At 36.4% G+C, this 22,186-nt stretch overlaps 5 protein-coding genes across 5 annotated transcripts; 4 read left to right on the top strand and 1 right to left on the bottom strand.

The window, feature by feature from the left end:
* Positions 1-971: 971 nt before the first annotated feature.
* LOC122983793 (olfactory receptor 52D1-like) lies at positions 972-1,922 on the bottom strand. Its single transcript, XM_044353916.1, has one exon. The coding sequence runs from the start codon at positions 1,890-1,892 to the stop codon at positions 972-974; it is 921 nt and encodes a 306-aa protein (XP_044209851.1). The 5' UTR covers positions 1,893-1,922.
* A 3,195-nt stretch (positions 1,923-5,117) lies between these two features.
* Positions 5,118-6,047, top strand: LOC122984156 (olfactory receptor 1509-like). Its single transcript, XM_044354482.1, has one exon. It carries the CDS (start codon positions 5,118-5,120, stop codon positions 6,045-6,047), a length of 930 nt encoding a protein of 309 aa, XP_044210417.1.
* Positions 6,048-11,666: 5,619 nt separating this feature from the next.
* Positions 11,667-12,596, top strand: LOC122984155 (olfactory receptor 11A1-like). Its single transcript, XM_044354481.1, has one exon. It carries the CDS (start codon positions 11,667-11,669, stop codon positions 12,594-12,596), a length of 930 nt encoding a protein of 309 aa, XP_044210416.1.
* Positions 12,597-15,516: 2,920 nt separating this feature from the next.
* On the top strand, positions 15,517-16,446 carry LOC122984154 (olfactory receptor 142-like). Its single transcript, XM_044354480.1, has one exon. It carries the CDS (start codon positions 15,517-15,519, stop codon positions 16,444-16,446), a length of 930 nt encoding a protein of 309 aa, XP_044210415.1.
* A 4,455-nt stretch (positions 16,447-20,901) lies between these two features.
* LOC122984152 (olfactory receptor 11A1-like) lies at positions 20,902-21,831 on the top strand. The gene has a single exon (XM_044354479.1). The coding sequence runs from the start codon at positions 20,902-20,904 to the stop codon at positions 21,829-21,831; it is 930 nt and encodes a 309-aa protein (XP_044210414.1).
* Positions 21,832-22,186: the final 355 nt, after the last annotated feature.

The following is a 22,186-nucleotide window of genomic DNA, read 5'->3' as shown; positions in this document are numbered from 1 at the left end:
GATATTAATCTATTATTTAATATACTGATGTCTGTTTTTTTGTTTTTGTATAATTCTATGAACAAATATGTAGATTTAACAGTTAATAGCCAGTAAAAATTAATAATCTTTCATGGGTGACAAATAAAATTAAAAGAAACATGGCAGCAGGTGTCACCAAAGTAGCAAAATTTTCATAGTGGCCTTAACAAATGTGAATAGAAATTATTCTTTCTGTAAAAACAGATGTATGTATGTAGATGTAATAGATGTATGTTTCACAGTACTCCATATTATATATTAGACCATGTCAGTAGTCACGTCTTTAATGACAAAAAACATGTTGTCACTGAAAAATTCAAATGATCATTTTAGATATTTATTTTTATAAAGTAAAGTAAGTAAATATTTTAGTAAATACAGACATCACTGTTATCGACTATAATTTTGGAGCGTTATTTAGCCCCCTTCTTGACAAGCTAGCATGACATGACATTCCTTATGTTGCCTAGTTTCATATGATACCAGTATGTTCACTGTAGCTTTAAAACTGAACCCACTACAGCCTCTGAAAGCCGGCGTTCTCGGGGAGTGGAAGTATCTTTAAGGAATAGTAGAATGAGGGACAATGTGCCAGTCAAAGTTTCAGTCTGTTTATTTAGGGATTCATTGTAATATTGACATTTAATAAACACATGCAGACATCATTACTGTTTACACTACTAATGTTGCAGCACTGAACTGAGATGTAAATCCAAACCACTAATTTGCCAAGAGGTCTTTACAGTTTTTACAACATACAACACCTTCTACCCTTCCCCAACTCCATTGAAATAATGAAAAACTCCACAAAAAACAGGAAAAAAGGTAAAAACTTCAGGAAGAGTAACAGAGTCTAAAGAGATTATACAGCTGGACCAGTTAGACAATAACAATATGGAAAAACTGATGGGAGATATTGATGTGTTTAAGTACAAGTACAGTGTAAAAGCTTACATTCGACCAAAGACAACACTTTTACATGTGATGCGGATTTTGGTTATATTCAGTCCATATAGTACAGGATTGAAGAGCGGTGGGCATGTGAGGAAGTACAATGATACAAAAATGCGCAACATATTAGGTACACTGCTCATATCAAATCTGTTTTGCACTATTTCAAAGAAACAACCACAAGAGAAGTTGAGCAGGGAAGCAAGGTGAGGTGTGCAGGTACTGACGGCTTTCTGTCTGGTCTGTTTAGAACCAGAAAAACAAACTTTAAGAATCTTTACATAAGAGCAAATGATTAAAAGTACAAGAACAATTGTTGTAAACGTGTAAATGATTCCATAGATGTTATTGACTCTGGTGTCGGAGCATGCCAGTTTAACAATAGAGTAGTTGTCACAGTAAACTTTGTTAATGATGTTTCCACACAGCTGTAAAGAGGAACTCAAAGATATCAAAATAAAAATAGCAAGAAACGGGTACAACCATGTTACAGCAATGAGAAAGGCAGTTTTGTTATATGTCACATGTGTATTATATTGTAAAGGACAACAAATAGCAAGGTATCTGTCATAAGACATGGTGGCTAGATTACTAAACTGTATACTTGCATATGTATACACACAGAAAATCTGCAGGAAGCAAAAAGAAGCAGAAACAGTGTGAATGTCAGAGAGGATCTGAACCAGAAGGAATGGGAACAAACCTGTACTACCAAACAGTTCATTTACAAACAGGCTGCACAGAAAAAGGTACATAGGTTCATGTAAGCTTCTGTTCATACAGATAACCACAATGAGCAAAACATTGGCACAAACTATTAACATATATAAAGACATGACAATCATGAAATATAAGTATTTGAACAGCCCATTGTCAAAGTAGGCAGCAAGTGTGAAAGAAGAAAACTGTGTAGAGTTCATGATGATCCTCTTTTTAGTTTACAGCAAAACAAATAAACATGTGATCATTATTTTACTTATTAGTATTTATTTTTTCATTTTCCTTTATTTTCCTCAATACAGAAGTATTTCTTAGACTTTAGGAAAATGCGTATTAAGTGATCCACAAGACCTCTAATATATTTCAATTTAGTGAAATGGTGGGTTTGAAGTTTTTACTCAATGAAAAGAGTGTGGAATAAGATGATTGTTATATTAGATATATAAAGCCAGTACAGCTTCATATGAAAAGTATTAGCACATAACAGTATTCTGTCCACATACAGTAAAGAAATTAATGTGGCAAATTCCCTAAACTTACCATTCCCTTACTCAGTATAACACAAAGGTCTGAAAACAACACAGTTTATAACATTATGTGAATAAGACTGTGAGTTGCTTCTAATTGAGCTGAAAATCTGCTTCTGCTTCTTTTAAACTTTTCAAAAAGAAGACGCCCACAGCAGCAGACTGACCTCATTATCAGAAACCACAATGACAGATATTGTTTTTTAAATAACATGAGAAAGAAAACTTTAAATTTGCAGATCACCTATTGTTACAATTTGGAATGGATAAGGAAAAATAAATGTTACTAAGCAATTGAATCTTCCTGACAAATCCACTTACAGTAGAATTCCTGTTTATTACAATGTGGGCATTTATAGTAAGTAAACACAGTTGTGGACAAACGTCACTCCATTGTTTTAGTTATTTTAATTTAAATTTATATCTGGAAACAGATGCTAGCTTGTGCATTACAACTATGAAACACTGACATAAGCTAAACACTAAGGACCAGATTCATTACCTGGAAACATTGATGGTAGCTTCTTTCTAATAACTATCAATTAGGGGATATGAAATCTAAATCTACAAATTTCTACCAAATTTTATGGTTATGTGACATTAATTAAAAAGGGAAGCAAAGAAAAACGGGGTCAATATGAGACACATGGAGAAATTAAACCTGCAAGCAGCGTTGGTCGGGACCTCACACTCTAGTCCGTCGGGATCAGATCATTTTGCTTTTTAAAAACGAGGGATATTTCTTACAAGTGTGGTGTGCTTTTATTTTGAAAAGTGTGATTGACAGGATGAGAATTTTCTGCAGGGTGAGACATATCTGTCTTGCTCACACCTGTGTCATCAAAATTATGCAAGTTTTGGGCCCATTCACTTGAATTTCAATTAGTAAATTGAAAACTCTTGATGAGTTTGTGTGTAAAACAAATTATTTTCCTAATTTTCATCAACTCTATTTTTCAGAAATATTATATTTGAGATATATTTGAATGGAGAGTGTGAGCAAACCCACACTTTTTTGAACATTTACTGCTTCAACATAATTTTAGATACAAACTTCATTTGAACTTTAAATGAGTCACGAGACTTTGGCCTACAAATCTTGAATTTACATGTGTTTTCTATCTTTTACTGTTTTTGAGATATTAGAGTGTGAGTTTTAAAGTCTTTTCTTGCTCCTCCTGAGATTTTATAATGAGTGTGTATTGTGGAATGTTCCACAACACTGAGGGAGTGACATCACCAGGAGCAGTTGGAGAGGAGGATTTTAGAGTACGCTTCTTGTGAAATCTCCTCATAAATCCCATGACTTTGGCCAAATCTTACATTAAAAATCATTTTTTAGTAGGAAATTTCATTGCGAATCCATTGATACAGGTTTGAAAGTGGTCAGACTTATAGTTTAAACATCAGAAGCCTCTGTTTGACACAAAGTTCGTGCCCATAGATTGCCTCCCCATTAGTTTACATTATAAGATGTGATGTGGCACTGCAACTTTCAGGGCTTATAAAATCCAAACCGTTCGCGTTATTACAAAGTTTTTAACAACTTTTTTTCAGCACAGTGTTATAAGTCATGTATCAAAGTTTGAAGCCGATACCATTAACGCCCTCGGAGGAAATAGTGTTTGTTCGGGCTCCAAAGTTGTGGCAAAGTCTTATTTTGAAAGGCTGATTGTGGACTTCCTGTTGGATTAGGTCAGGGGTGTCAGCGTATGATTTGTAGGTCTAATACCAGTGCTGTTCATGTCACCAAACTTCCTTGTCACCACCTAGTTTTTACCAGCGGTCACTGCGCCTCCAGATGTGAATATGAAACATGTTGGGATCAAGCCATGTAGGTGTTGATTGACAGCTGTGATTGACAGTTAGCTCACCTGCTGCTCTCCCCGGCTCGGGACTCGCAATCGTCTGACTATTGTCACACTATTTCACTAAGTTTAATATTACTTTATTACAATACCTGCCTGTTAGCACAGTTTAGCTAAAGTAGCTAATGCTGACTCAAAGCTCCAATGACAAATTTTGGGTGACATCAGACCTCACTACGTCCATCCTTATATGCAGTCTACGGTTGAGATCATCACAACTTACTCAACTTACAGAACTTGTATTCTTTACCTTCAGTGAGACATTTTCTCATTTTGTACGTTTTAATGGCTGTTAAGACATTTCCTTCTGAACCAAACATGCCAACCTGTTGGTGACAATAGATAAAAATTAAAAAAAATCAGGGGATCAGGGAAGTCATTGGGACTCATCATCTGGGAACCATGAATGTCTGTACTACATTTTGCGCCAATCTATAAAGTAGATATTTTCCTTGATAATTGAAAGGTTTGACCTGCTGGTGGTGTCAGGTCAAAGGTCATGAGGATTCCTCCTCTAGGACCATGAATGTCTGTACAAAATTTCATGGCATTCCCCTCGAGCTCAGATACTTTTGCATTTTAAACAGTAGGTGGACTACAAAGTCTTCTTTCTCAGTATGGGTCAGTGGTTATTTTCATAATGAGGTCAGTCTGCTGCTGTGGGTGTCCTCCTTGAAAAGTTTAAAAGTCGTTGCAGCAGAGTGTCGGCTCAGTTAGGAGGGAGTCACAGTATGACTACAGCAGGACAGCAGGGGAAAGTTGGGATTCACATGTCACAAATAAAGTAATTTCTAACCTCTGCGTTACTTTGACTTTGAAAAGGAAACCGTACATTTGAGGGTGTTTGTTAAAACTCTTTCCATGATAATGAACCTATTTATTATTACTACACTGTCTTATGTTCATGTGTGTTTGATGTTGAAGTCCAGTCCAAGTTTAAACTATGTAAATTTTTACAAATCTGTAACAAAAAGGTGACATGATTATTGCTTTGCGTGCACAGTAGAATTGTTGTGAACCAAAGACGATCATGATAAACTCCACAAAGATTTCATATTTTTCACTTGTGGCCTATTTTGACACTGGGGTTTTCAAATATTTGTATTTCATGGTAATTATGTCATTGTATTTTTTTATTGTTTGTGCCAATGTTTTGCTCATTGTGGTTATCTGTATGAACAGAAGCTTACATGAACCTATGTACCTTTTTCTGTGCAGCCTGTTTGTAAATGAACTGTTTGGTAGTACAGGGTTGTTTCCATTCCTTCTGGTTCAGATCCTCTCTGACATTCACACTGTTTCTGCTCCCCTTTGCTTCCTGCAGATTTTCTGTTTGTACTCTTATGCAAGTGTGGAATTTTTCAACTTAGCCATCATGTCTTATGACAGATACCTCGCTATCTGTTGTCCTCTACATTATAACACACATATGACGTCTAAAAAGATTGGCACACTTATTGCCATAACATGGTTATACCCTTGTTTTGCGATTGTCGTTTGGTTATCTTTGACTACTCCTCTGCAGCTGTGTGGGAATATCATTGATAAAGTTTTCTGTGCTGCCCACTCTGTTGTAAAGCTGGCATGCTCTAACACCAGTGGAAGTAATATATATGGACTTATTGTATGTTTTGGAACAATCTTTGTTGCTTTAAATGTAATTCTGTACACTTACTTGCACATTCTTAGAGTTTGTTTTTCTGGTTCTAAACAGACCAGACAGAAAGCCGTCAGTACCTGCACACCTCACCTTGCTTCCCTGCTCAACTTCTCTGTCGGGGCTTGCTTTGAATTATCGCAGAGCAGGTTTGATATGAGCAGAGTACCAAATATGCTTCGAATATTTTTATCATTATACTTTCTTACATGCCCACCGCTGTTCAACCCTGTAATGTATGGCCTGAAAATGTCTAAAATACGGGCCTTGAGTAAAAGTCTTATATCAAATGTTGGCTATTAATATTCTTACCCTTATTGGCTTTAATTTAATCAAACCTTTGTAGTATTCTAATGTAGAACTGTGTATTCTATTTTATTGTTACTAATAAAATACAGTACATTAACTCATAATCTACTTTTCAGTCTGTTTTGCTCATGTAATTATAAGATAAGACTTTATTGTCGCAGAGGGAAATTTGCCTTGCACACACAATGCAAAATACAAAGATATAACTTCCACAAAACTACTGACAGAGATGTATTTTAGTAGTGAGCACCATGTGAGTCAGATTGAGAAATGAACCAAATGTATTTTATAGCATCACATTTACTATTATATCTATTTATATTTTATTAAGCTATGTATATTTCATTCAATGATAGATACTCATCTTTACCTGAATATGACTCTTAATAAGTTACTACTTTATACTACTTCAACAAGGCCTTCTGATCTGCACTGTTAGACTCATTATTTCTTCAAATATAGGTCCACACAATGCACAATGCACAAATCATGTATATGGCCTAAGGTATTATAATGTATATAGTGTGCGTTGATTGTGATTATGAATGTTGTTTATTTAATTTTAAGTAGTTCTCTGTCTGTTCCTGAATTTAGCCTGTAACATTTGATTTTCCCTTCTGGGCAGAAACTGTCTGTGGCTCATTTGATGGTTTAATTCACACAAACTTGACATGAAGCCCAACAGAACAGACCACACAGGTGTTTTCAGTGACCGATTACTCCCGTTTATATTGAGTAAGGGCTTATTAAGTAAAAACATTTGTACTAAGTCATTATTTCAGATACCTGTTATGTGAAAATACAATGATTAAAAATTACAATAACAATTAAAGCTGCAAGCAGCGTTGGTCGGAACCTCGCACTCTAGTCCATCGGGATCAGATCATTTTGCTTTTTAAAAATGAGGGATATTTCTTACAAGTGTGGTGTGCTTTTATTTTGAAAGTGTGATTGACGAATTTTCCACATGGTGAGACATATCTGTCTTGCTCACACCTGTGACATCAAAACTATACAAGTTTTTGGGCACATTCATTGAAAACTCTTGATGAGTTTGTGTGTAAAACAAATTATTTCCCTAATTTTCATCAACTCTACTTTTAGAAAAGAAAAGACTTTTAACCCACATGACCTGGTCAAAGTTTGATTGACATATGTACTGTCAGGAGAGTGTGAGCGAACCCACACCTTTTTGAACATTTACTGCTTCCACATAGTTTTAGATACAAACTTCATTTGAACTTTAAATGAGTCACGAGACTTTGACCTACAAATCTTGAAATTACATGTGTTCTCTATCTTTTACTGTTTTTGAGATATTAGAGTGTGAGTTTTAAAGTCTTTTCTTGCTCCTCCTGTGATTTTATAATGAGTGTGTATTGCAGAATGTTTCACAGCACTGAGGGAGTGACATCACCAGGAGCAGTTGGAGAGGAGGATTTTAGAGTACGCTTCTTGTGAAATCTCCTCATAAATCCCATGACTTTGGGCAAATCTTACATTAAAAATCATATTTTAGTAGGAAATTCTGTGGCGAATCCATTGATACAGGTTTGAAAGTGGTCAGACTTATAGTTTAGATGTCAGAAGCCTCTGTTTGACACAAAGTTCATGCCCATAGATTGCCTCCCTATTGGTTTAAATTGTAAGGTGTGATGTGGCACTGCAACCCTCAGGGCTTATTAAATCCAAACCGTTCAAGTGATTACAAAGTTTTTAACAACTTTATTTCAGCATAGTGTCATAAGTCATGTATTAAGGTTTCAAGCCGATACCATTAACACCCTCAGAGGGGATAGCATTTGTTCGGGGTCCAAACTTGGGGCAAAGTCTTATTATGAAAGGCTAATTGCGGACTTCCTGTTGGATTTAGGTCAGGGGTGTCAGCATATGATTTGTAGGTCTTGATGAGACGAATAATTGAGTTTTGGTTTGATCCCTCTATGACATTCCTACGGGCTGTGGCGGCCATTTTTGTTACATAGGTGGTCCTAGAGAGCACATTTTGGCTCTTTAAGGGTTAATTTTTACATTTTATCAAATTTTTCACTAGACCTGATATGCGTGCCAAATTTGGAGAGTTTTTGAGCATGTTTAGGGGATCAAGTTTAGGGTTTAAGTGGCATAATAATAAAGAAATAAACAAACAAAGAAACAAACACACGAAAAATTAAAGCTGCAAGCAGCGTTGGTCGGAACCTCGCACTCTGGTCTGTCGGGATCAGATCATTTTGCTTTTTAAAAATGAGGGATATTTCTTACAAGTGTGGTGTGCTTTTATTTTGAAAGTGTGATTGACAGGATGAGAATTTTCCACAGGGTGAGACATGTCTGTCTTGCTCACACCACTGTCATCAAAATTATGAACGTTTTGGGCCCATTCACTTGAATTTCAATTAGTAAATTGAAGACTCTTGATGAGTTTGTGTGTAAAACAAATTATTTTCCTAATTCTTATCAACTCTACTTTTAGAAATATTATATTTGAGAGATATTTGAATGGAGAGTGTGAGCAAACCCACACCTTTTTGAACATTTAGTGCTTCCACATAATTTTAGATACAAACTTCATTTGAACTTTAAATGAGTCACCAGACTTTGACCTACAAATCTTGAATTTACATGTGTTTTCTATCTTTTATTGTTTTTGAGATATTAGAGTGTGAGTTTTAAAGTCTTTTCTTGCTCCTCCTGTGATTTTATAATGAGTGTGTATTGCGGATTGTTTCACAGCACCGAGGGAGTGACATCACCAGGAGCAGTTGGAGAGGAGGATTTTAGAGTACGCTTCTTGTGAAATCTCCTCATAAATCCCATGACTTTGGCCAAATCTTACATTAAAAATCAGTTTTAATAGGAAATTCTTTGGTGAATCCATTGATACAAGTTTGAAAGTGGTCAGACTTATAGTTTAGATGTCAGAAGCCTCTGTTTGACACAAAGTTCATGCCCATAGATTGCCTCCCATTGTTTTACATTGTAAGGCTGATGTGGCACGGCAACTTTCAGGGCTTATTAAATCCAAACTGTTCGAGAGATTACCAAGTTTTTAAGAACTTTTTTTCAGCACAGTGTCATAAGTCATGTATTAAGTTTGAAGCAGATACCATTAACGCCCTCAGAGGAGATAGTGTTTGTTCGGGGGCCAAAATTGGGGCAAAGTCTTGTTTTGAAAGGCTTGGATTTAGGTCAGGGGTGTCTGTGTATGATTTGTAGGTCTTGATTAGATGAATAATTGAGTTTTTCAGCATGTTTAGGGGGTCAAATTTAGGGTTTAAGTGGCGTAATAATAAAGAAAGAAACAAGAAAGAAACAAACACATGAAAAATTAAAGCTGCAAGCAGTGTTGGTCGGGACCTCACACTCTGGTCCGGCGGGATCAGATCATTTTGCTTTTTAAAAATGAGGGATATTTCTTATAAGTGTGGTGTGCTTTTATTTTGAAAGTGTGATTGACAAGATGAGAATTTTCTGCAGGGTGAGACATATCTGTCTTTTTTAGAAAAGGAAAGACTTTTAACCCACATGACCTGCTCAAAGTTTGATTGACATATGTACTGTCAGGTGTGTAGAGACAATAAGTAACTGCAGCTGAATACAGAAAAATACTCATATATTTGAATGGAGAGTGTGAGCGAACCCACACCTTTTTGAACATTTACTACTTCCACATAGTTTTAGATACAAACTTCATTTAATCTTTAAATGAGTCATGAGACTTTAACCTACAAATCTTGAATTTACATGTGTTTTCTATCTTTTACTCTTTTTGAGATATTAGAGTGTAAGTTTTAAAGTCTTTTCTTGCTCCTCCTGTGATTTTATAATGAGTGTGTATTGCGGAATGTTTCACAGCACTGACGGAGTGACATCACCAGGAGCAGTTGGAGAGGAGGATTTTAGAGTATGCTTCTTTTGAAATCTCCTCATAAATCCCATGACTTTGGCCAAATCTAACATTAAAAATAATTTTTAGTAGGAATTTCTCTGGCGAATCCATTGATACAGGTTTGAAAGTGGTCAGACTTATAGTTTAGACATCAGAAGCCTCTGTTTGACACAAAGTTCATGCCCATAGATTGCCTCCCCACTGGTTTACATTATAAGGTGTGATGTGGCACTACAACTTTTAGGGCTTATTAAATCCAAACCATTCGAGTTATTACAAAGTTTTAAACAACTTTATTTCAGCACAGTGTCATAAGTCATGTTTTAAAGTTTGAAGCTGATACCATTAAAGCCCTCGGAGGAGATAGCGTTTGTTCAGGGTCCAAAATTGGGGCAAAGTCTTGTTTTGAAAGGCTAATTGCAGACTTCCTGTTGGATTTAGGTCAGGGGTGTCAGCATATGATTTGCAGGTCTTGAAGAGACGAATAATTGAGTCTTCGTTTGATCTCTCTACGACATTCCTACGGGCCGTGGCGGCCATTTTGTTACATAGGTGGCGCTAGAGAGCACATTTTGGCACTTTAAGGGTTGATTTTTACATTTTATCAAATGCTTCACCAGACCTAATGTGCGTGCCAAATTCGGTGAGTTTTTGAGCATACAATAGGGTCTGTTTACAATGAGTATTTTTACTCAATTCAATCAATTTTTATTTATATAGCACCATATCACAAAAAGTCATCTCAAGGCACTTTTCACATAGAGCAGGTCAAGACCGTACTCTTTAATTTACAGAGACCCAACAATTCCCCCATGAGCAAGCACTTTATTGCTCTTTGTAATAAATTTTCATTTGACTTATCTTTGTGTGTTCAGCTCCCTGGTTGCTTCAATGTCACTCTCTACCCAACCTAGAAAAACCCCTTTGAAATCAGTTTTCCTCTGTTTCTCCTGGTCTGATACCAGTGTTCTTTTTGTCACCAAACTTCCTTGTCACCACTTATTTTATGGTTGAGATCATCACAACTTACTCAACTTACAGAACTTGTATTCTTTACCTTCAGTGAGACATTTTCTCATTTTGGATGTTTTAATGGCTGTCAAGACATTTCCTTTTGAACCAAACATGCCAACCTGTTGGTGACAAAAGATAAATGAAAGGTTTGACCTGCTGGTGGTGTCAGGTCAAAGGTCATGAGGATTCCTCCTCTAGGACCATGAATGTCTGTACAAAATTTCATGGCATTCCCCTCGAGCTCAGATACTTTTGCATTTTAAACAGTAGGTGTGCTACAAAGTCTTCTTTCTCAGTATGGGTCAGTGGTTATTTTCATAATGAGGTCAGTCTGCTGCTGTGGGTGTCCTCCTTGAAAAGTTTAAAAGTCGTTGCAGCAGAGTGTCGGCTCAGTTAGGAGGGAGTCACAGTATGACTACAGCAGGACAGCAGGGGAAAGTTGGGATTCACATGTCACAAATAAAGTAATTTCTAACCTTGGCGTTACTTTGACTTTGAAAAGGAAACCGTACATTTGAGGGTGTTTGTTAAAACTCTTTCCATGATAATGAACCTATTTATTATTACTACACTGTCTTATGTTCATGTGTGTTTGATGTTGAAGTCCAGTCCAAGTTTAAACTATGTAAATTTTTACAAATCTGTAACAAAAAGGTGACATGATTATTGCTTTGCGTGCACAGTAGAATTGTTGTGAACCAAAGACGATCATGATAAACTCCACAAAGATTTCATATTTTTCACTTGTGGCCTATTTTGACACTGGGGTTTTCAAATATTTGTATTTCATGGTAATCATGTCATTGTATTTTTTTATTGTTAGTGCCAATGTTTTGCTCATTGTGGTTATCTGTATGAACAGAAGCTTACATGAACCTATGTACCTTTTTCTGTGCAGCCTGTTTGTAAATGAACTGTTTGGTAGTACAGGATTGTTTCCATTCCTTCTGGTTCAGATCCTCTCTGACATTCACACTGTTTCTGCCTCTTTTTGCTTCCTGCAGATTTTCTGTTTGTATACGTATGCAAGTGTGGAATATTTAAACTTGGCCATCATGTCTTATGACAGATACCTCGCTATCTGTTGTCCTCTACATTATAATACACGTATGACATCTAAAAAGATTGGCACACTTATTGCCATAACATGGTTATATTCTTGTTTTGTGATGGTCGTTTGGTTATCTTTGGCTACTCCTCTGCAGCTGTGTGGGAATATCATTGATAAAGTTTTCTGTGCTGCTCACTCTGTTGTCAAGCTGGCATGCTCTAACACCAGTGGAAGTAATATGTATGGACTTATTGTATCTTTTGGCATAATCTTTATTGCTTTAAATGTAATTCTGTACACTTACTTGCACATTCTTAGAGTTTGTTTTTCTGGTTCTAAACAGACCAGACAGAAAGCCGTCAGTACCTGCACACCTCACCTTGCTTCCCTGCTCAACTTCTCTCTCGGGGCTTCCTTTGAAATATTGCAGAGCAGGTTTGATATGAGCAGAGTACCAAATATGATTCGAATACTTTTATCATTATACTTTCTTACATGCCCACCGCTGTTCAACCCTGTAATGTATGGCCTGAAAATGTCTAAAATACGGGCCTTGAGTAAAAGTCTCATATCAAATGTTGGCTATTAATATTCTTACCTTTATTGGCTTTAATTTAATCAAACCTTTGTAGTATTCTAATGTAGAACTGTGTATTCTGTTTTAATGTTACTAATAAAGTACAGTACATTAACTCATAATCTAATTTTCAGTCTGTTTTGCTCATGTAAATATAAGATAAGACTTTATTGTCCCAGAGGGAAATTTGCCTTGCACACACAATGCAAAATACAGAGACATAACTTCCACAAAACTACTGACAGAGATGTATTTTAGTAGTGAGCACCATGTGAGTCACATTGAGAAATGAACCAAATGTATTTTATAGCATCACATTTACTATTATATCTATTTATATTTTATTAAGCTATGTATATTTCATTCAATGATAGATACTCATCTTTACCTGAATATGACTCTTAATAAGTTACTACTTTATACTTATTTAAAACAAATTATTTTCCTAATTTTCATCAACTCTACTTTTAGAAAAGAAAAGACTTTTAACCCACATGACCTGGTCAAAGTTTGATTGACATGTGTACTGTCAGGTGTGTAGAGACAATAAGTAACTGCAGCTGAATACAGAAAAATACTCATATAGTTGAATGGAGAGTGTGAGCGAACCCACACCTTTTTGAACATTTACTGCTTCCACATAGTTTTAGATGCAGACTTCACTTGAACTTTAAATGAGTCATGAGACTTTGACCTACAAATCTTGAATTTACATGTGTTTTCTATCTTTTACTCTTTTTGAGATATTAGAGTGTGAGTTTTAAAGTCTTTTCTTGCTCCTCCTGTGATTTTATAATGAGTGTGTATTGCGGAATGTTTCACAGCACTGACGGAGTGACATCACCAGGAGCAGTTGGAGAGGAGGATTTTAGAGTACGCTTCTTGTGAAATCTCCTCATAAATCCCATGACTTTGGCCAAATCTTACATTAAAAATCATATTTTAGTAGGAAATTCTGTGGCGAATCCATTGATACAGGTTTGAAAGTGGTCAGACTTATAGTTTAGACATCAGAAGCCTCTGTTTGACACAAAGTTCATGCCCATAGATTGCCTCCCCATTGTTTTACATTGTAAGGTGTGATGTGGCACTACAACTTTCAGGGCTTATTAAATCCAAACCGTTGGAGTTATTACAAAGTTTTTAACAACTTTATTTCAGCACAGTGTCATAAGTCATGTATCAAAGTTTGACGTCGATATCATTAACGCCCTCAGAGGAGATAGTGTTTGTTCAGGGTCCGAAATTGGGGCAGTGTTATTTTGAAAGGCTGATTGCGGACTTCCTGTTGGATTTAGGTCAGGGGTGTCAGCGTATGATTTGTAGGTCTTGATGAGACGAATAATTGAGTTTTGGTTTGATCTCTCTACGACATTCCTACGGGCCGTGGCAGCCATTTTGTTTCATAGGTGGCGCTCTCGAGCACAATTTTTCACTAGACCTGATGTGCATGCCAAATTTGGTGAGTTTTTGAGCATATTTAGGGGGTCAAATTTAGGGCTTAATTCTCATAATAATAAGAAAGAAAGAAAGAAAGAAAGAAAGAAAGAAAGAAAGAAAGAAACAAACAAACAAACAAACAAACAAACAAACAAAAAACAATAGGGTCTGTTTACAATGAGTTTTTTTACTCTTTGTAATAAATTTTCATTTGACTTATCTTTGAGTCTTCAGCTCCCTGGTTGCTTCAGTGTCACTCTCTACCCAACCTAGAAAAACCCCTTTGAAATCATTTTTCCTCTATTTCTGCTGGTCTGATACCAGTGCTCTTTCTGTCACCAAACTTCCTTGTCACCACCTAGTTTTTACCAGCGGTCACTGCGCCTCCAGATGTGAATATGAAACATGTTGGGATCAAGCCATGTAGGTGTTGATTGACAGCTGTGATTGACAGTTAGCTCACCTGCTGCTCTCCCCGGCTCCGGGACTCGCAATCGTCTGACTATTGTCACACTATTTCACTAAGTTTAATATTACTTTATTACAATACCTGCCTGTTAGCACAGTTTAGCTAAAGTAGCTAATGCTGACTCAAATCAGCTCCAATGACAAATTTTGGGTGACATCAGACCTCACTACGTCCATCCTTATATGCAGTCTACGGTTGAGATCATCACAACTTACTCAACTTACAGAACTTGTATTCTTTACCTTCAGTGAGACATTTTCTCATTTTGGATGTTTTAATGGCTGTTAAGACATTTCCTTCTGAACCAAACATGCCAACCTGTTGGTGACAATAGATAAAAAATTTTAAAAAATCAGGGGATCAGGGAAGTCATTGGGACTCATCATCTGGGAACCATGAATGTCTGTACTACATTTTGTGCCAATCTATAAAGTAGATATTTTCCTTGATAATTGAAAGGTTTGACCTGCTGGTGGTGCCAGGTCAAAAGTCATGAGGATTCCTCTTCTTGGACCATGAATGTCTGTACAAAATTTCATGGCATTCCCCTCGAGCTCAGATACTTTTGCATTTTAAACAGTAGGTGGACTACAAAGTCTTCTTTCTCAGTATGGGTCAGTGGTTATTTTCATAATGAGGTCAGTCTGCTGCTGTGGGTGTCCTCCTTGAAAACTTTAAAAGTCGTTGCAGCAAAGTGTCGGCTCAGTTAGGAGGGAGTCACAGTATGACTACAGCAGGACAGCAGGGGAAAGTTGGGATTCACATGTCACAAATAAAGTAATTTCTAACCTCTGCGTTACTTTGACTTTGAAAAGGAAACCGTACATTTGAGGGTGTTTGTTAAAACTCTTTCCATGATAATGAACCTATTTATTATTACTACACTGTCTTATGTTCATGTGTGTTTGATGATGAAGTGCAGTCCAAGTTTAAACTATGTAAATTTTTACAAATCTGTAACAAAAAGGTGACATGATTATTGCTTTGCGTGCACAGTAGAATTGTTGTGAACCAAAGACGATCATGATAAACTCCACAAAGATTTCATATTTTTCACTTGTGGCCTATTTTGACACTGGGGTTTTCAAATATTTGTATTTCATGGTAATTATGTCATTGTATTTTTTTATTGTTAGTGCCAATGTTTTGCTCATTGTGGTTATCTGTATGAACAGAAGCTTACATGAACCTATGTACCTTTTTCTGTGCAGCCTGTTTGTAAATGAACTGTTTGGTAGTACAGGGTTGTTTCCATTCCTTCTGGTTCAGATCCTCTCTGACATTCACACTGTTTCTGCTTCTTTTTGCTTCCTGCAGATTTTCTGTGCACATTCTTATGGAGCTGTTGAATATTTAAACTTAGCCATCATGTCTTATGACAGATACCTTGCTATCTGTTGTCCTCTACAATATAACACACGTATGACGTCTAAAAAGATTGGCACACTTATTGCCATAACATGGTTATACCCTTGTTTTGCGATGGTTGTTTGGTTATCTTTGACTACTCCTCTGCAGCTGTGTGGGAATATCATTGATAAAGTTTTCTGTGCTGCCCACTCTGTTGTCAAGCTGGCGTGCTCTAACACCAGTGGAAGTAATATATATGGATTTATCGCATCTTTTGGAACAATCTTTGTTGCTTTAAATGTAATTCTGTACACTTACTTGCACATTCTTAGAGTTTGTTTTTCTGGTTCTAAACAGACCAGACAGAAAGCCGTCAGTACCTGCACACCTCACCTTGCTTCCCTGCTCAACTTCTCTCTCGGGGCCTGCTTTGAATTATTACAGAGCAGGTTTGATATGAGCAGAGTACCAAATATGCTTCGAATATTTTTATCATTATACTTTCTTACATGCCCACCGCTGTTCAACCCTGTAATGTATGGCCTGAAAATGTCCAAAATACGAGCCTTGAGTAAAAGTCTTATATCAAATGTTGGCTATTAATATTCTTACCTTTATTGGCTTTAATTTAATCAAACCTTTGTAGTATTCTAATGTAGAACTGTGTATTCTGTTTTAATGTTACTAATAAAGTACAGTACATTAACTCATAATCTAATTTTCAGTCTGTTTTGCTCATGTAAATATAAGATAAGACTTTATTGTCCCAGAGGGAAATTTGCCTTGCACACACAATGCAAAATACAGAGACATAACTTCCACAAAACTACTGACAGAGATGTATTTTAGTAGTGAGCACCATGTGAGTCAGATTGAGAAATGAGCCAAATGTATTTTATAGCATCACATTTACTTTTATATCTATTTATATTTTATTAAGCTATGTATATTTCATTCAATGATAGATACTCATCTTTACCTGAATATGACTCTTAATAAGTTACTACTTTATACTACTTCAACAAGGCCTTCTGATCTGCACTGTTAGACTCATTATTTCTTCACATATAAGTCCACACAATGCACAATGCACAAATCATGTATATGGCCTAAGGTATTATAATGTATATAGTGTGCGTTGATTGTGATTATGAATGTTTTTTATTTAATTTTAAGTAGTTTTCTGTCTGTTCCTCAATTTAGCCTGTAACACTTGATTTTCCCTTCTGGGCAGAAACTGTCTGTGGCTCATTTGATGGTTTAATTCACACAAACTTGACATGAAGCCCAACAGAACAGACCACACAGGTGTTTTCAGTGACCGATTACTCCCGTTTATATTGAGTAAGGCCTTATTAAGTAAAAACATTTGTACTAAGTCATTATTTCAGATACCTGTTATGTGAAAATACAAAAATTTAAAATTACAGTAACAATTAAAGCTGCAAGCAGCGTTGGTCGGAACCTCACACTCTGGTCCGGCAGGATCAGATCATTTTGCTTTTTAAAAATGAGGGATATTTCTTACAAGTGTGGTGTGCTTTTATTTTGAAAGTTTCATTGACAGGATGAGAATTTTCTGCAGGGTGAGACATGTCTGTCTTGCTCACACCTGTGTCATCAAAATTATGCAAGTTTTGGGCCCATTCACTTGAATTTCAATTAGTAAATTGAAAACTCTTGATGAGTTTGTGTGTAAAACAAATTATTTTCCTAATTTTCATCGACTCTATTTTTAGAAAAGGAAAGACTTTTAACCCACATGACCTGGTCAAAGTTTGATTGACATATGTACTGTCAGGTGTGTAGAGACAATAAGTAACTGCAGCTGAATACAGAAAAATACTCATATATTTGAATGGAGAGTATGAGTGAACCCACACCTTTTTGAACATTTACTGCTTCCACATAGTTTTAGATACAAACTTCATTTGAACTTTAAATGAGTCACGAGACTTTGACCTACAAATCTCGAATTTACATGTGTTTTCTATCTTTTATTGTTTTTGAGATATTAGAGTGTGAGTTTTAAAGTCTTTTCTTGCTCCTCCTGTGATTTTATAATGAGTGTGTATTGCGGAATGTTTCACAGCACTGAGGGAGTGACATCACCAGGAGCAGTTGGAGAGGAGGATTTTAGAGTACGCTTCTGTTGAAATCTCCTCATAAATCCCATGACTTTGGCCAAATCTTACATTAAAAATCATATTTTCGTAGGAAATTCTGTGGCGAATCCATTGATACAGGTTTGAAAGTGGTCAGACTTATAGTTTAGATGTCAGAAGCCTCTGTTTGACACGAAGTTCATGCCCATAGATTGCCTCCCCATTGTTTTACATTGTAAGGCTGATGTGGCACGGCAACTTTCAGGACTTATTAAATCCAAACTGTTCAAGAGATTACCAAGTTTTTAAGAACTTTTTTTCAGCACAGTGTCATAAGTCATTTATTAAGTTTGAAGCAGATACCATTAACACCCTCAGAGGAGATAGCATTTGTTCGGGGGCCAAAATTGGGGGAAAGTCTTGTTTTGAAAGGCTAATTGCGAACTTCCTGTTGGATTTAGGTCAAGGGTGTCAGCATATGATTTGTAGGTCTTGATTAGATGAATAATTGAGTTTTTGAGCATGTTTAGGGGGTCAAATTTAGGGTTTAAATGGCGTAATAATAAAGAAAGAAACAAAAAAATAAACAAACACACGCAAACTTAAAGCTGCAAGCAGCGTTGGACCGGAACTCGCACTCTGGCCCGTCAGGATCAGATCATTTTGCTTTTTAAAAATGAGGGATATTTCTTACAAGCGTGGTGTGCTTTTATTTTGAAAGTTTGATTGACAGGATGAGAATTTTCCACAGGGTGAGACATGTCTGTCTTGCTCACACCTGTGACATCAAAATTATGTAAGTTTTGGGCCCATTCACTTGAATTTCAATTAGTAAATTGAAAACTCTTGAAGAGTTTGTGTGTAAAACAAATTATTTTCCTAATTTTCATCAACTCTATTTTTAGAAAAGCAAAGACTTTTAACCCACATGACCTGGTCAAACTTTGATTTGAATGGAGAGTGTGAGTGAACCCACACCTTTTTGAACATTTACTGCTTCCACATAGTTTTAGATACAAACTTCATTTGATCTTTATATGAGTCACGAGACTTTAACCTACAAATCTTGAATTTACATGTGTTTTCTATCTTTTACTGTTTTTGAGATATTAGAGTGTGAGTTTTAAAGTCTTTTCTTGCTCCTCCTGTGATTTTATAATGAGTGTGTATTGCAGAATGTTTCACAGCACTGAGGGAGTGACATCACCAGGAGCAGTTGGAGAGGAGGATTTTAGAATACACTTCTTGTGAAATCTCCTCATAAATCCCATGACTTTGGCCAAATCTTACATTAAAAATCATTTTTAGTAGGAATTTCTGTGGCGAATCCATTGATAAAGGTTTGAAAGTGGTCAGACTTATAGTTTAGACGTCAGAAGCCTCTGTTTGACACAAAGTTCATGCCCATAGATTGCCTCCCCACTGGTTTACATTATAAGGTGTGATGTGGCACTACAACGTTTAGGGCTTATTAAATCCAAACCGTTGGAGTTATTACAAAGTTTTTAACAACTTTTTTTCAGCACAGTGTCATAAGTCATGTTTTAAAGTTTGAAGCCGATACCATTAAAGCCCTTGGAGGAGATAGCGTTTGTTCGGGGTCCAAAATTGGGGCAAAGTCTTGTTTTGAAAGGCTAATTGCAGACTTCCTGTTGGATTTAGGTCAGGGGTGTCAGCATATGATTTGCAGGTCTTGAAGAGACGAATAATTGAGTTTTGGTTTGATCTCTCTATGACATTCCTACGGGCCGTGGCGGCCATTTTGTTACATAGGTGGCGCTAGAGAGCACATTTTGGCACTTTAGGGGTTGATTTTTACATTTTATCAAATGCTTCACCAGACCTAATGTGCGTGCCAAATTCGGTGAGTTTTTGAGCATACAATAGGGTCTGTTTACAATGAGTATTTTTACTCTATTCAGTCAATTCAATCAATTTTTATTTATATAGCACCATATCACAAAAAGTCATCTCAAGGCACTTTTCACATAGAGTAGGTCAAGACCGTACTCTTTAATTTACAGAGACCCAATAATTCCCCCATGAGCAAGCACTTTATGACTCTTTGTAATAAATTTTCATTTGACTTATCTTTGCGTGTTCAGCTCCCTGGCTGCTTCAATGTCACTCTCTACCCAACCTAGAAAAACCCCTTTGAAATCATTTTTCCTCTGTTTCTGCTGGTCTGATACCAGTGCTCTTACTGTCACCAAACTTCCTTGTCACCACTTATTTTATGGTTGAGATCATCACAACTTACTCAACTTACAGAACTTGTATTCTTTACCTTCAGTGAGACATTTTCTCATTTTGGATGTTTTAATGGCTGTCAAGACATTTCCTTCTGAACCAAACATGCCAACCTGTTGGTGACAAAAGATAAATGAAAGGTTTGACCTGCTGGTGGTGTCAGGTCAAAGGTCATGAGGATTCCTCCTCTAGGACCATGAATGTTTGTACAAAATTTCATGTCATACCCCTCGAGTTCAGATACTTTTGCATTTTAAACAGTAGGTGGACTACAAAGTCTTCTTTCTCAGTATGGGTCAGTGGTTATTTTCATAATGAGGTCAGTCTGCTGCTGTGGGTGTCCTCCTTGAAAAGTTTAAAAGTCGTTGCAGCAGAGTGTCGGCTCAGTTAGGAGGGAGTCACAGTATGACTACAGCAGGACAGCAGGGGAAAGTTGGGATTCACATGTCACAAAGAAAGTAATTTCCATTCTCTGCGTTACTTTGACTTTGAAAAGGAAACGGTACATTTGAGGGTGTTTGTTAAAATTCTTTCCATGATAATGAACCTATTTATTATTACTACACTGTCTTATGTTCATGTGTGCTTGATGTTGAAGTCCAGTCCAAGTTTAAACTATGTAAATTTTTACAAATCTGTAACAAAAGGTGACATGATTATTGCTTTGCGTGCACAGTAGAATTGTTGTGAACCAAAGACGATCATGATAAACTCCACAAAGATTTCATATTTTTCACTTGTGGCCTATTTTGACACTGGGGTTTTCAAATATTTGTATTTCATGGTAATCATGTCATTGTATTTTTTTATTGTTAGTGCCAATGTTTTGCTCATTGTGGTTATCTGTATGAACAGAAGCTTACATGAACCTATGTACCTTTTTCTGTGCAGCCTGTTTGTAAATGAGGTGTTTGGTAGTACAGGGTTGTTTCCATTCCTTCTGGTTCAGATCCTCTCAGACATTCACACCGTTTCTGCTTCCTTTTGCTTCCTGCAGATTTTCTGTTTGCATACGTATGCAAGTGTGGAATATTTAAACTTAGCCATCATGTCTTATGACAGATACCTTGCTATCTGTTGTCCTCTACAATATAACACACGTATGACGTCTAAAAAGATTGGCACACTTATTGCCATAACATGGTTATATTCTTGTTTTCTGATGGTCGTTTGGTTATCTTTGGCTACTCCTCTGCAGCTGTGTGGGAATATCATTGATAAAGTTTTCTGTGCTGCTCACTCTGTTGTCAAGCTGGCATGCTCTAACACCAGTGGAAGTAATATATATGGACTTATTGTATCTTTTGGAACAGTCTTTGTTGCTTTAAATGTAATTCTGTACACTTACTTGCACATTCTTAGAGTTTGTTTTTCTGGTTCTAAACAGACCAGACAGAAAGCCGTCAGTACCTGCACACCTCACCTTGCTTCCCTGCTCAACTTCTCCGTTGGGGCTTCCTTTGAAATATCGCAGAGCAGGTTTGATATGAGCAGAGTACCAAATATGATTCGAATACTTTTATCATTATACTTTCTTACATGCCCACCGCTGTTCAACCCTGTAATGTATGGCCTGAAAATGTCCAAAATACGAGCCTTGAGTAAAAGTCTTATATCAAATGTTGGCTATTAATATTCTTACCCTTATTGGCTTTAATTTAATCAAACCTTTGTAGTATTCTAATGTAGAACTGTGCATTCTGTTTTAATGTTACTAATAAAGTACAGTACATTAACTCTTAATCTAATTTTCAGTCTGTTTTGCTCATGTAAATATAAGATAAGACTTTATTGTCCCAGAGGGAAATTTGCCTTGCACACACAATGCAAAATACAGAGACATAACTTCCACAAAACTACTGACAGAGATGTATTTTAGTAGTGAGCACCATGTGAGTCAGATTGAGAAATGAACCAAATGTATTTTATAGCATCACATTTACTATTATATCTATTTGTATTTTATTAAGCTATGTATATTTCATTCA

The sequence above is a fragment of the Thunnus albacares genome, chromosome 6, assembly GCF_914725855.1.
Source record: "Thunnus albacares chromosome 6, fThuAlb1.1, whole genome shotgun sequence".
In the NCBI taxonomy this organism is placed as follows: Eukaryota; Metazoa; Chordata; class Actinopteri; order Scombriformes; family Scombridae; genus Thunnus; species Thunnus albacares.
Note: the sequence above shows the minus strand (reverse complement) of the source record. Positions and strands in the feature narration are given on the sequence as shown.

Coding starts and splice junctions, on each gene's coding strand:
- LOC122983793 (XM_044353916.1), bottom strand. CDS start 1,892: ATGAACTCTACACAGTTTTCTTCTTTCACACTTGCTGCCTACTTTGAC.
- LOC122984156 (XM_044354482.1), top strand. CDS start 5,118: ATGATAAACTCCACAAAGATTTCATATTTTTCACTTGTGGCCTATTTT.
- LOC122984155 (XM_044354481.1), top strand. CDS start 11,667: ATGATAAACTCCACAAAGATTTCATATTTTTCACTTGTGGCCTATTTT.
- LOC122984154 (XM_044354480.1), top strand. CDS start 15,517: ATGATAAACTCCACAAAGATTTCATATTTTTCACTTGTGGCCTATTTT.
- LOC122984152 (XM_044354479.1), top strand. CDS start 20,902: ATGATAAACTCCACAAAGATTTCATATTTTTCACTTGTGGCCTATTTT.